The sequence below is a fragment of the Erpetoichthys calabaricus genome, chromosome 2 (assembly GCF_900747795.2).
Source record: "Erpetoichthys calabaricus chromosome 2, fErpCal1.3, whole genome shotgun sequence".
NCBI classification, from domain to species: domain Eukaryota; kingdom Metazoa; phylum Chordata; class Cladistia; order Polypteriformes; family Polypteridae; genus Erpetoichthys; species Erpetoichthys calabaricus.
Window position 1 is genome coordinate 142288627 of NC_041395.2, and position 13413 is coordinate 142302039.

General features: G+C 39.3%; 1 protein-coding gene across 2 annotated transcripts in view; it reads right to left on the bottom strand.

Moving 5' to 3' along the window:
- The window catches only part of si:ch211-51h4.2 (uncharacterized), a 377084-nt gene that overhangs the window by 311714 nt on the left and 51957 nt on the right, over positions 1-13413 (bottom strand). For both annotated transcript variants that reach the window (XM_051923955.1, XM_051923956.1), the window contains exons 3-4: positions 13064-13137; positions 12764-12832 (exon numbers count right to left, since the gene is read on the bottom strand). In XM_051923955.1, coding sequence (XP_051779915.1) covers positions 12764-12832; positions 13064-13137 — 143 coding nt within the window. The remainder of the gene's footprint in view (positions 1-12763; positions 12833-13063; positions 13138-13413) is intronic.

Here is a 13413-nt window from a genome sequence, read left to right on the forward strand (position 1 = left end):
CAGGGAATAGCCATAGTATTCCAAATACCATAACTGCTTTAGCGTTGTTACTCTCAATGCATCTTCTTCTTCTTTCAGCTGCTCCCGTTAAGGGTTGCCACAGCAGATCATCTTTTTCCATATTACTCTCACTGCACCACTCGGAGTATTTATATCACTGTATCTGAGTGGGGAATCACAGCAGCAGCTGATTGGAAAGAGAATTATCGGTATACAGCATGAAGCAGACGCTGCCTGAGCCACGGCAAAACGCTTCAGAGACTTTCCTGTACAGACTTCGCGGTTTAGAAAACTTTTCATCCCAAGAACTATAAACGCACTCAATCAGTCCATCAAGTGCTCTTTGTAGAACTGTTTGTACTTATAAGTACAATTACCTCACTGTAAACTTGCACTACAGTTACAATATTGCACAACCTGCGCCACTTTATAAAGCGCGTATTTACATATGATGACGATATCATTTTTAAGATGAAATGCAGCAAAATATGTTGATTATATTATACAGATAAAACTTTAACTTCATTTAAATAATCTGTATTGTTATTAATTAAACATGTGATGACACGGTGCCGCAGCGCTAGGTAGTTCAGGGATTGTTCCTGCATTGCGTTGTACTCTTGCTGGTGCTGACGCGACACTGGAAGGATAGACAGATAGAATAATTAAACACGTACTACGAAGATATTTCAATGTTCCTTAAAAGCTTTGAAGAATCGGCGTTGACCAGGATGGGCTGGTCAGTTGCCCTCAGTGAACCATTTAGTTCTACTTTGTTAGACTGCCATGTTGATACTCCAGGCTCTGACAGTTATTTCATGTACTTCAGCATCATATCCTTATGAAAACTAGAATTAAAAGGTCTGATTACAGAGATCACCTCTTCTAGAGGAAAAACAAGACAATGCTCAATGATTATTCCAAACATCTTTGAAAGCTCTTCTACTAAGCAGCTGAATGCTACCTAAGCAGTGTCCATGACCTATGTTTATTAAAACAAGCAAATTATTTAGCATTTCCTACTGCCCTAGGAATGTTTTGCAGGTGTAGTCAAATTGGTTCTTACCATTCTAGATATGCACCACACCTATGGTTCCTCCTAACACATGCACTAATGTACTGCCTGAGGTAAAGCTAGTCCTAACTGGCACATCCCTATGTAAAAGACTCTTTTTTATTCAATTAAGTTTTAAAGGATGGCAGGTAAATGTATCATATAACTGAAAGACACTATTAGTCAAAGGAGATCCACAGCTTACAACCAGCAATTTTGTAACAACACACCATTATAGATTTAGATAGATAGATAGATAGATAGATAGATAGATAGATAGATAGATAGATAGATAGATAGATAGATAGATAGATAGATAGATAGATAGATAGATAGATAGATAGATAGATAGATAGATAGATAGATAGATAGATAGATAGATAGATAGATAGATAGATACTTTATTAATCCCAATGGGAAATTCACATTCTTCAGCAGCAGCATACTGATACAATAAATAATATTAAATTAAAGAATGATAATAATACAGGTGAAAAAAACAGACAATAACTATGTATAATGTTAAATATTAACGTTTACCCCCCCTGGTGGAATTAAAGAGTCGCATAGTTTGGGGGGAGGAACGATCTCCTCAATCTGTCTGTGGAGCAGGACAGTGACAGCAGTCTGTCGCTGAAGCTGCTCTTCTGTCTGGAGATGATATTATTTAGTGGATGCAGTGGATTCTCCATAATTGATAGGAGCCTGCTGAGCGCCCTTCGCTCTGCCACAGATGTTAAACTGTCCAGCTCCATGCCAACAATAGAGCCTGCCTTCCTCACCAGTTTGTCCAGGCGTGAGGCGTCTTTCCTCTTAATGCTGCCTCCCCAGCACACCACTGCGTAGAAGAGGGCGCTCGCCACAACTGTTTGATAGAACATCTGCAGCATCTTATTGCAGATGTTGAAGGAAGCCAGCCTTCTAAGGAAGTATAACCGGCTTTGTCCTTTCTTGCACAGCGCATCAGTATTGGCAGTCCAGTCTAATTTATCATCCAGCTGCACTCCCAGATATTTATAGGTCTGCACCATCTGCACACAGTCACCTTTGATGATCACTGGGTCTATGAGGGGTCTTGGCCTCCTAAAATCCAACACCAGCTCCTTGGTTTTGCTGGTGTTCAGGTGTAGGTGGTTTGAGTCGCACCATTTAACAAAGTCATTGATTAGGTCCCTATACTCCTCCTCCAGCCCATTCCTGATACAGCCCACGATAGCAGTGTCATCAGCGAACTTTTGCACATGGCAGGACTCTGAGTTGTATTGGAAGTCCGATGTATATAGGCTGAACAGGACCGGAGAAAGTACAGTCCCTTGTGGCGCTCCTGTGTTGCTGACCACAATGTCAGACGTGCAGTTCCCAAGACGCACATACTGAGGTCTGTCTTTAAGATAGTCCACGATCCATGCCACTAGGTATGAATCTAATCCCATCTCTGTCAGCTTGTCCCTAAGGAGCAGAGGTTGGATTGTGTTGAAGGCGCTAGAGAAGTCTAGAAACATAATTCTTACAGCACCACTGCCTCTGTCCAAGTGAGAGAGGGATCGGTGTAGCATATAGATAATGGCATCTTCCGCTCCCACCTTCTCCTGATATGCAAACTGCAGAGGGTCAAGGGCGTGTTGAACCTGTGGCCTAAGGTGGTGAAGCAGCAGCCTCTCCATGGTCTTCATCACATGTGATGTCAGAGCAACAGGCCGAAAGTCATTCAGCTCACTAGGACGTGATACCTTTGGGACTGGGGTGATACAAGATGTTTTCCAAAGCCTCGGGACTCTCCCCTGTTCCAGGCTCAGGTTGAAGATGCGCTGTAGAGGACCCCCCAGCTCCGATGCACAGACCTTCAGCAGTCGTGGCGATACTCCATCTGGACCCGCTGCTTTGCTGGCACGAAGTCTCCTCAGCTCTCTGCTCACTTGCGCTGTTGTAATTATGGGTGGGGATGTCTTTCCTATGCTGGTATCAGCAGAAGGATGTGTGCAGGGTGCAGTACTCCGAGGTGAGAGTGAGAGTGGGTTAGAGTGGTCAAACCTGTTAAAAAAGTTGTTCATTTGGTTTGCTCTCTTCACGTCTCTCTCAATGGTGGTACCCCGCTTCGAGCTGCAGCCAGTGATGATCTTCATCCCATCCCACACTTCCTTCATGCTGTTATTCTGCAACTTCTGCTCCAGCTTTCTCCTGTACTGCTCCTTCGCCGCCCTGAGTTGGACTCGGAGTTCCTTCTGCACGCGCTTGAGCTCATGCTGATCACCGTCTTTAAAAGCCCTTTTCTTCTGATTCAAAAGGTCCTTGATGTCACTTGTAATCCATGGCTTGTTGTTAGCATAGCAGCGTACTGTTCTTACTGGAACTACAATGTCCATACAGAAGTTGATGTAGTCAGTAGTGCAGTCAACAACTTCCTCAATGTTCTCACTATGAGATCCCTGCAGGATATCCCAGTCTGTAGTTCCAAAACATTCTCTCAGAGTATTCTCAGCCTCCGGAGTCCACTTCCTGAATGATCGTGTGGTTACAGGTAGGACTCTAACTTTTGGTTTATAGTGAGGCTGAAGCAGAACCAGGTTATGATCTGCTTTCCCAAGCGCAGGCAGCGGGGTGGCGCTGTATGCGTCTTTAACGTTTGCATAAAGTAAATCAATAGTCTTATTTCCCCGGGTGTTACAGTCCACATACTGGGAGAATGCAGGTAATGTTTTGTCCAGCGTCACATGGTTAAAGTCTCCAGCGATTAGCACAAGCGCCTCAGGGTGCTGCGTTTGTAACTTAGCAACAGCGGAATGGATGATGTGACCCGCTGACTCCACGTCTGCCCGAGGAGGAATGTATACAATAACAACAATGACATTTGATGATTTGATATACGCATTACTATAGATCATTAAACCAGGCCCATGTGGTGGTGACTGCAATAAATTCACGCTTTCTTCCTTAGATCCTCCCACACAGATTCCTTCTGATGTGGTTTACTCTAGTTCTCTAAATGATTTTAAGACCTTGGATGAGCATTTTTACTGATATACAGTACATTTCACATTAGTATTATTTTGTCTTGTTTTCACTTTCACCCTCTTACCTTTTAGATACCAGGATAGAATTCACTGGTTAATTCTATATACTGTAAGTACTCACTCTGCCCTTATCTATAGCTAAAATCCCTTGCACAAATTGATTGAATGATTTACCTTCTGCTTTACAACATTCCACTGTTACACAACTAGTCAAAAGTTTTAGAACACCTCAGTTTTTCCAGTTTTTCTTCAAATTTAATCAGTTGAAATGCAATGAATGACCTAAAATGGTGAAAAGGTAGGCAGTAAACTGTCAGAGGTTTAAATTTAATGTTTAGGTTAGCTAAAACTGAAAAAAATTAAATTTCAGAATATTACAAATGGGCCTTCTTCAGGGAACAACTAATAGGTTACAATATATAGATATTCCGCAGCAATTAAAGAAAATTAAGCCTGGCAAGTTAAACCAAACAATTTGCATTAATTTCTCAACTTCTGTTGATTACTTAAAACCCTCTGTCTGTCTTAAAGCAGAGTTGGAGCAGACTGTGTTACTACACCCTCTGAAGTACTACTTGGACAAAATTACACTATAGAAAGTTGTAAATTCCAGTGATAATGCAATAAAATGACAAATAACAAATGAAAGGTGACATAGTATTATTACTATACAGAGCAGGCCTTTCATTTAGAGAAATTGCACAAAAAATCAAAGTACAGTAATCCCTCCTCGATCGCGGGGGTTGCGTTCCAGAACCCCCCGCGAAAGGTGAAAATCTGCGAAGTAGAAACCATATGTTTATATGGTTATTTTTATATTGTCATGCTTGGGTCACAGATTTGCACAGAAACACAGGAGGTTGTAGAGAGACAGGAACTTTATTCAAACACTGCAAACAAACATTTGTCTCTTTTTCAAAAGTTTAAACTGTGCTCCATGATAAGACAGAGATGACAGTTCCATCTCACAATTAAAAGAATGCAAATATATCTTCCTCTTCAAAGGAGTGCGCATCTGGAGCAGAGAATGTCAGAGAGAGAGAGAAAAGCAAACAAATCAATAGGGCTGTTTGGCTTTTAACTCTTTGAGGGCTGAATATTTTTTCCAAAAAACATAGTTTTCTGAAAAGCAATGGCGTCACACAGACATCAACATAAAACATCTGTTGTTGCATGCTGTGGCTGCCAGTTTGCCAAGAATGTGCAGCAGACTTGCTGCCAGGCTGTCTTTTCATGGCTAGGGCAGCAGCAGCGGTCACTGTCACAGTGCATTGCAATCTGGTTTCTACCTCTTGTCATTGTTAAGTGGTAGTCCTCCCAGGTAAACAGTGCCATAGGCGTATCAACTACTTGAACCTGTTCAACACCACGAATAGCTGGGGACCAATTAGCTGAAGCCGGAACCTCACAATCATCTTCAATCACTTGTATCAAAATCAGAGTCTGACAAGTCATTGTCCAGTTCAGGGAGAACTGGCAACACGTCGTCCCCGGAGTATTCTGCTTTACACATCCACTTGGATCTCTCACCAGGTGTCAGGGCAATTTTTGCCATTGTCTGCGCCTTACTGCTCATGGGATTGCAGGAAATCTCGGTCAAAACCAACAACGCTAACTTTCTTTCTAGCAACAAGACTCCAACTAAAACATAATAGTTGGTTTTGTCACAGTTGGCAGTTGATTGCTATTGTCAACTCCTCCTTTTGACAAAAGTTGACATCAGCCCTGAAAGAGTTAAATATGCGAAGCACCACCACACAAAGCAGTTGCAAGAAAGGCAGCAGCTCACACCCCCTCCGTCAGGAGCAGAGAATGTCAGAGAGAGAGAGAGAGAGAGAGACAGATAAAAACAAACAATCAAAAATCAATACGTGCCCTTCGAGCTTTTAAGTATGCGAAGCACCGTGCAGCATGTCGCTTCACGAAGCAGCTGCACAGAAGGGAGCAACGTGAAAGTAATCTTTCAGCATTTTCCATATCGTCTAGGTGTGCGAACAGCCCCCTGCTCACACCCCCTCCGTCAGGAGCAGAGAATGTCAGAGCAAGAGAGAGAGAGAGAAAAGTAAAAATCAATACGTGCTGTTTGATCTTTTAAGTATGCGAAGCACCGTGCAGGAAGCATATCGCTTGATAAAGCAGCCATATGTAAGCCCAGCAAAGAAGAGAACAATGTGAAGGTAATCTTTCAGTGTTTTTTGAGCAGCGGCCGTATCCTCTAGGGGTGCGAAGAGCCCCCGTGCTCACAATATATTTGAGGAGTTTTATTTAATACGTAATACGCGCTCTGGTTGGGTAGCTTCTCAGCCATCTGCCAATAGCGTCCCTTGTATGAAATCAACTGGGCAAACCAACTGAGGAAGCATGTACCAGAAATTAAAAGACCCATTGTACGCAGAAATCCACGAACCAGCAAAAAATCTGCGATATATATTTAAATATGCTTACATATAAAATCCGCGATAGAGTGAAGCCGCGAAAGTCAAAGCACGATATAGCGAGGGATTACTGTACAGTGTCCTACACAATCCAAAGGCAATTGGAAACTTCGTGGAAACTCTGATAGGAAGAGAACTGACAGACCCAAAATCACAATCCAATCAGAAAACAAGTTTCTCAGGGTCACCAGCTTGTATGATAGGCGCCTCACAGCACAACAGCTTCAAGCACAGCTTAACAGTGGTCGAAAAAAGCAAGTCTCATTTTCTGCTGAGTATTACTGGTGAAATGGCTGTAACATTGTAAGTTTTTAGCATTGCGTCTCCATCAGGCATGTACAATGAGAGTATCATTAACGTAAGAGTAACCAATTCCTTAAGCAGGTTGGCAATAGACAACACACCATTTTTTTTGTTTTTGTTTTATTCACCAAATGTGGCTTTAGAGAAAAAATAATTTGACAGTGGCAGAATGGGATTTCATACAATATGCAAGCAAGTCATGATTTCATTTGATGTTTAGTGGATAGGAGGTGACAATAATAATCCATTTATTCAAAACCATATGACAATTTTTCATAATGTTTAGGAAATAAACAAAAAGAGAGTAGACACTAATATGCAATAATGTGAGCATCATCTGCCATTGATTGTGATGATTTGCAACATAAGGGTTTAACTATATACTTCCTTAAATATAGTAGTTGATTGTTTATTTAAAAGTAACAGAACTTTTTCTTAATACAGACCATTGAAAATGAACGTTAATAATAAAATAAAAAATTAAACAGTAAAAGATTTTGTTAAGTAAGAGAACATTAAGCAATTATTCAAAAACATAAAAGGTTTTGCTACTGTTTACTAGCACAAGTGTTAAGTGTGGATATATGCTTGAGTGGCTGAGATGAACTAGGGACTAGTTCCTAAAAATTATGTACAAGCGCTCATGAAAATGTTCATAATAATATATAACTAAACAGGTGAACAGTAGGGGATGAAGATTAATGTATCATACTTTGTCTTTAAAAGATAACATTTTGGAAATCTAATAATTAATTATGGGCGGCACGGTGGCGCAGTGATAGCACTGCTGCCTCACAGTTAGGAGACCCAGGTTCGCTTCCCGGGTCCTCCCTGCATGGAGTTTGCATGTTCTCCCCGTGTCTGCATGGGTTTCCTCCGGGTGCTCCGGTTTCCTCCCAAAGACAGGCAGATTAGGTGCACTGGCAATTCTAAATTGGCCCTAGTGTGTGCTTGGTGTGTTTGTTTGTGTCCTGCGGTGGGTTGGGACCCTGCCCGGGATTGGTTCCTGCCTTGTGCCCTGTGTTGGTCGGGATTGGCTCCAGTAAACCCCCGTGACCCTGTGTTCGGATTCAGTGGGTTGGAAAATGGATGGGTAATAATAATTATTATATTATATTATAAATTAATCAATAATTTATTAGTGAACCTCACACAGCAAATTTTAGACTCTCACTCAAAAACTGAAAATACATGACTTGATTTCTTCCAAGTACATTTACAAATACAACTACAAATCAGAAAAAGTTGGAAAATACAAATAAAAAAAAATGCAGTGATTCTTAAATTTACTTTGACTTGTATTCCTTTATTTCAGGTCTGCAACACTTTCCAAAAAAATTGTGATGGTAAAGGATGTTTCAGCACTGATGGTACCAAGTGATGATGCGTTTCAGGTGTCATTTTGTCCCATTCTTCCTGCATACACATCTTAAGGTGTGCAACAGTACGGGGTCGTCATTGTCGCATTTTTCATTTTAAAATTCCCCACACATTCTCTATTGTGGACAGGTCAGGACTGCAGGCAGGACAGTTCAGTACCTGTACCCTCTTCTTCCACAGCTATTCCTTTGTAAATGTAATGAATTATTATTATTATTATTATTAATGTGTAGAGAATGTGGTTTTGCATTGCTTTGTTGAAATATGCATGGATGTCCTGGGAAAAGATGTCATCTTGATGGCAGCATATGTTGCTGTAAAATCTCAATGAACATTTCTGCATTAATGCTGCCATCACAGAAGTATAAATTACCTTTGCTAAGAGCACTGACACAACCCTATAATATGACAGACCCTGGCTTTTGGACTTGTTGCTGATAATAGTCGGGATGGTTCTTTTGTCTTTGGTCTGGAGCAAATGGCATCCATTTATTCCAAAAAAGATCTGGAATACTGATTCATCTGACCTCAATTCACATTTTCACTGTGTGATGGTCCATCCAGGATGCCTTTGAGCCCATAGAAGTCAATAATGCATCTGGACATGGTGAACATAAGGCTTCTTTTTTGCACAGTAAAGTTTTAAGTGACATTTGTGAATGTATTATTGTGCTTGACAAAGGTTTGCCAAAGAAATCCCTCACCCATGTGGTTATATCAGCTATTGATGAATGATGGTTCTTGATGCAGTGCCAACTGAGGAATCAGAGATCACAGGTATTCAGCTTAGGCTTGCACCCATTCGTTTTATGCACTGAAATTCCACCAGATTCCTTAAATCGTTTAATGATATTTATGCATAGGAAGAAGTATGCAAATCCCTTTCAATCTTTCTTTGAGGAACATTGTTTTTAAACATTTCAATAATTTTGTCATGTATTTGTTGACAGACTGAAGGTCCTCTGCCCAATCTTTGCTCCTGAAAGACTCAGCCTTTTGTGGATACTGCTTTTGTACCAAATCATGATGACAATCACCTTTTGACATCACCTGTTTGAAATCACATACTTTTTTTTTTATTTCATGTGGATGACGGGGGGCACTCCATCCTCCCAAACACCAAACACAAGTAGGCTTAGACACTGGTTAAAAGGCAAAAGAGTCTTTATTCGAGGGAAACTCCTCCCTATAAGCATTTCCCAACACAGCCACAAATACACAAGCACAACTCTTATCTTTCTTTCTCTGCCACCTGTCATTTCCTCCTCCTCTCCTCCTCACAAGCTTCGTCCACCTTCCACCTGACTCTGGCTCACTGCAACTGAGGCAGTTGGCTTCTTTTACTTCCAGTGTCCCAAAAAACTGGTCCAGGAGCACTTCCAGGTGAGATGGAAACACAACAAAGTAGGGCTCCCCAGTTCCCACAGCACCCAAGGAACCCAACAGGACTGAGCCAAATAACTCCATGTCCCATGATGCCCTGTGGGAATCAAGGGCACTTCTGAAATCCAGGGGGGGCTGCCATCTAGTGTTCCAGGGGAGGCAATGCCCTAAAGAAGCTGCCTTCCCCCATCCTTCCACATCATGGGCGTCCCGGCCAGGTGTCAGCCATCCCTTGCACTAATTACTGGCACAAATTTGCCCCCTCCCAACATCTTTTGGAATGTGTTGCAGGCCTGAAATGCAGGAATGGATGTATATTTACAAATGAAATTATGTTGACCACACAAAACATGAAATATCTTGGGTTCATGCTGCCTGCAATGAAATAAAAGTCAAAGCAAATTCAAGAATTTTGTATTTTCCACACTGTCCCAACTTTTTCTGGTTTAGGATGATAAATTAGTAACCTGCTAACTGTATTAATACAAATCAATCATTTTTTGAATGCTATGACCTATTTCAGTATTGTTGCTGACCATGAGCATCTCTTCCTGGCCAAGATTTTCCCTTCTTCTTGTGGCTACTTTCAGCATGATAATGCACCATGTCCCAAAGCAAAAGTCATATCAAACTGATCAAAATGATCAGTGGCTGTCTCAGTCATCAGATTTAAATCTAATAAAACACCTTTAGCATGTGGTATAAAGGGAGAATCACAGCATGAATGAGCATATGACGAATCTACAGAAACTACACGATGCAGTTATGTCAACACATACCTGGATCTCAAAGGTATTTTTCCAACATCTTGTGGAATCCATGTCATGAAGAAATGAGGTTATTTTGAGAGCAAAAGGAGGCCCTAACCAGTATTAGTATACTGGTTGTTGTGATGTAAGATTTTGTAACTTGATAAATATTTTGTATGTCTTTATTTTTAATTTAGGCAAAGCAATGTAATTTAGTGTTACATTAGTGAGTGTTTACCCCCCGCCCCTATGCTTAGGAATGGCTCTCTTTGAATTTTACTACAGAGATGGGGTTTGGGGGATGCACCTTAAACCAGTTTGGCGAATATTTCTCTGCTAAAGTCTTTCAACCCCCGCAAGGAAGCCAAGCTGCACCTTAACATATGGTTTTGGGGGATGGCAGGTGTTAAGATTGTCTTTGTCCCATTGGTCTGAAGCATGGCTGTTTGGAATTGGCTTCTATCAGAAGCTTTAAAGTACCATGATGTCCTATTGGCTGTAGGGGTTGGACAGAGAATCTATAAATCTGCTTGTTCAACCACATTCTCTCTCTTACTAACCTCTGATGACAAAGAAGCATATCTCTCTTACCAAACTGAAGAAGACCATCACACCATGAACTGAAGAAGACAACACAATGGAGAGCACTACTCGGCAGCCATATTGAGGCAGGCAATGCAGCCGGATCTGAAGAAAGCTGAATGATGCTTTAACTAGAGACATTTTTAAGTAACTAATAAGTCTGTGTGCCGCCTGAAACTACACATCACCATGTAATCAGGTTGTATGGTTGCCAATATTCAAATGTACTTTGCATATTGTTATTATTTATGAATATTATCAATAATACATTATTTTATGTGTAACTTAACTCCTGCTTGTCTTTTTACTACACTTAAATGCATATAGATATAGAAGGGAAGGTGGGGATAAGTTATATACTATAATACCTTATAAACAGTGGTAAGTCTGTGAGATTAGGCATTCTGACAAAGGCTACATATTAATAATACAATAGGGGAAAGTAGAGCAATATATTACTCTACCAAGATAAAACACTGGTCCCAATACTTTGTTTGGGGAGTGTATGTTGTTGCTGAAAACATTATGGTGAAGGAACACCTTACGTAATGCCATTTTATTTTATATCGCTTGTTAATATAAATCTTTTAGAAGAATAGTTTAATTTCCTTCAGTTCTTTGTCATTGCTCACACTCTGCAGTTTTGGAATAAACCAGCACTTCTATAAAATGTTTATGGCACTCTTATGCCATAATTCCATTAACATCCAGAATGAGAACATAGAGTAAAGATGAGGCAAGGGGCCACAGAGTATGCATTTCCTAAACAGAGAGTATACTAAATGAAAGGAATTAATTGATTCATACTTGACTACACACTAGATATGATGTAGTTATATTACTGCAGAACTGATCGTTATGCTTGCTTCTTTTTATATTCTCATTTCATCTTTTCTCTTAGCACTATTTACAGCACAGAAATCCTGTTTCAACCAACTTATTTGATGCTTGCCAATATGTCAAACCTTTAATTAGTAGTAGTAGTAGTAGTAGTTGTAGTATTGTCACATATACAGAGTACACTTAAACAAAATATCATCATTCTTTGGAATTATAACAAACAAGAACACAAGGGAACATATGATGCACCGGTAAAATTGTTTATTGCTCTGTATTTATGCCTCCAATTTTATTAACATTATTTTGAAAGCAATTCATCCTTCCACCTTATTTCTAAGAACATTTATACATTGCTCCCTCAGACAATAACTTTTGATTCACCATTCATTAAAGATGGGCATATTAACCAGGGGCCTGCAATAGTAATCTTGAAAGACACCTCTGCAGGACATGATGAGAATTATAAAAACCTTACTACTGACTTATTGAGCCAGAACCTGACTTGAAAAACTGTCCCTAAGTGACAACATCTATATTATAGGCTTATCAGTGGATATTGAGGAAAATGGTCTGAAAGGTTTAATTGAAAATGTATCCAAGAATGGTTCCTCGAACTGGCTGTTGGTTTTTTTAGAAGGTCTTCTGATGTTAGATGCTTAAATATATATTTGATTTCAAATCTATCTAATTTAGAGACCAAAATATTTACATTCAAGATAAATAATGATATCACCTTAACCTGCTTCATGATGAAGGCCATCTAAAAACACTTCATAATTATAGTGCCAAGCAAGTTTCCTTAGATATTTAAGCACATTTGATTTCAGATCTGTCTAAATAATGATATTACTTAGCCCTGCCTGTTTTCTAAATGTATGCTAAAAGATCATTTTAAGTGGCACTCAATACCTTACTTTACTAAAAATGTGTATATATTTCATAATGTAGTTTTTTAGTCCTATTAATTTGCAAGTTTTACTTCACTGTAAAAATGAGTAATAGAAATAGTGTTAGTGAACTACTAACCTTTAAAGACTCCATTTGAACAGCTTGACATCTTTGCAGTAATTCAACGAACAGGTAGATCAAGAGAGCCTAGCAAGTGAAGCAAATATCAATTTTCTTTAATTGAACAATTTATCATTGTTATTGCATCATAAAGTATATATATATATATATATATATATATATATATATATATATATATATATATATATATATATATATATATATATATATATACTTTATGGTGCAATAACAATGATAAATTGTTCAATTAAATGTATATATATACATTTTAATTGTAATTATTTAATTGCTACTTGCCTGCATAATGAAGCCAATTATAAATGTGACCAGGAATGGCTTCAGTCCAGCTTGGGCAATCTTTACTGGGAGTCCTTTAAAAATTCAACAAATGTAAACTGGAAAGATATATTTTTAAAAAAACATAGGGGTACGGAATTTATACATGAAAAAACAAAACTTTACATTGATAGTTTTTGAACAAATGTTTAGATTTTGGAGGCTGATGATTAATAAGGGTTATCAGACAACCAGCTGTATAAAAATGATTTTCAATACAAATCAGAATATTTAACTGCAGGTCTAAATAGAAAAAAAAAACTAAAAGAACAATTATCAAGCAATAATGGTATAGATAGCAGCTTCTGGAC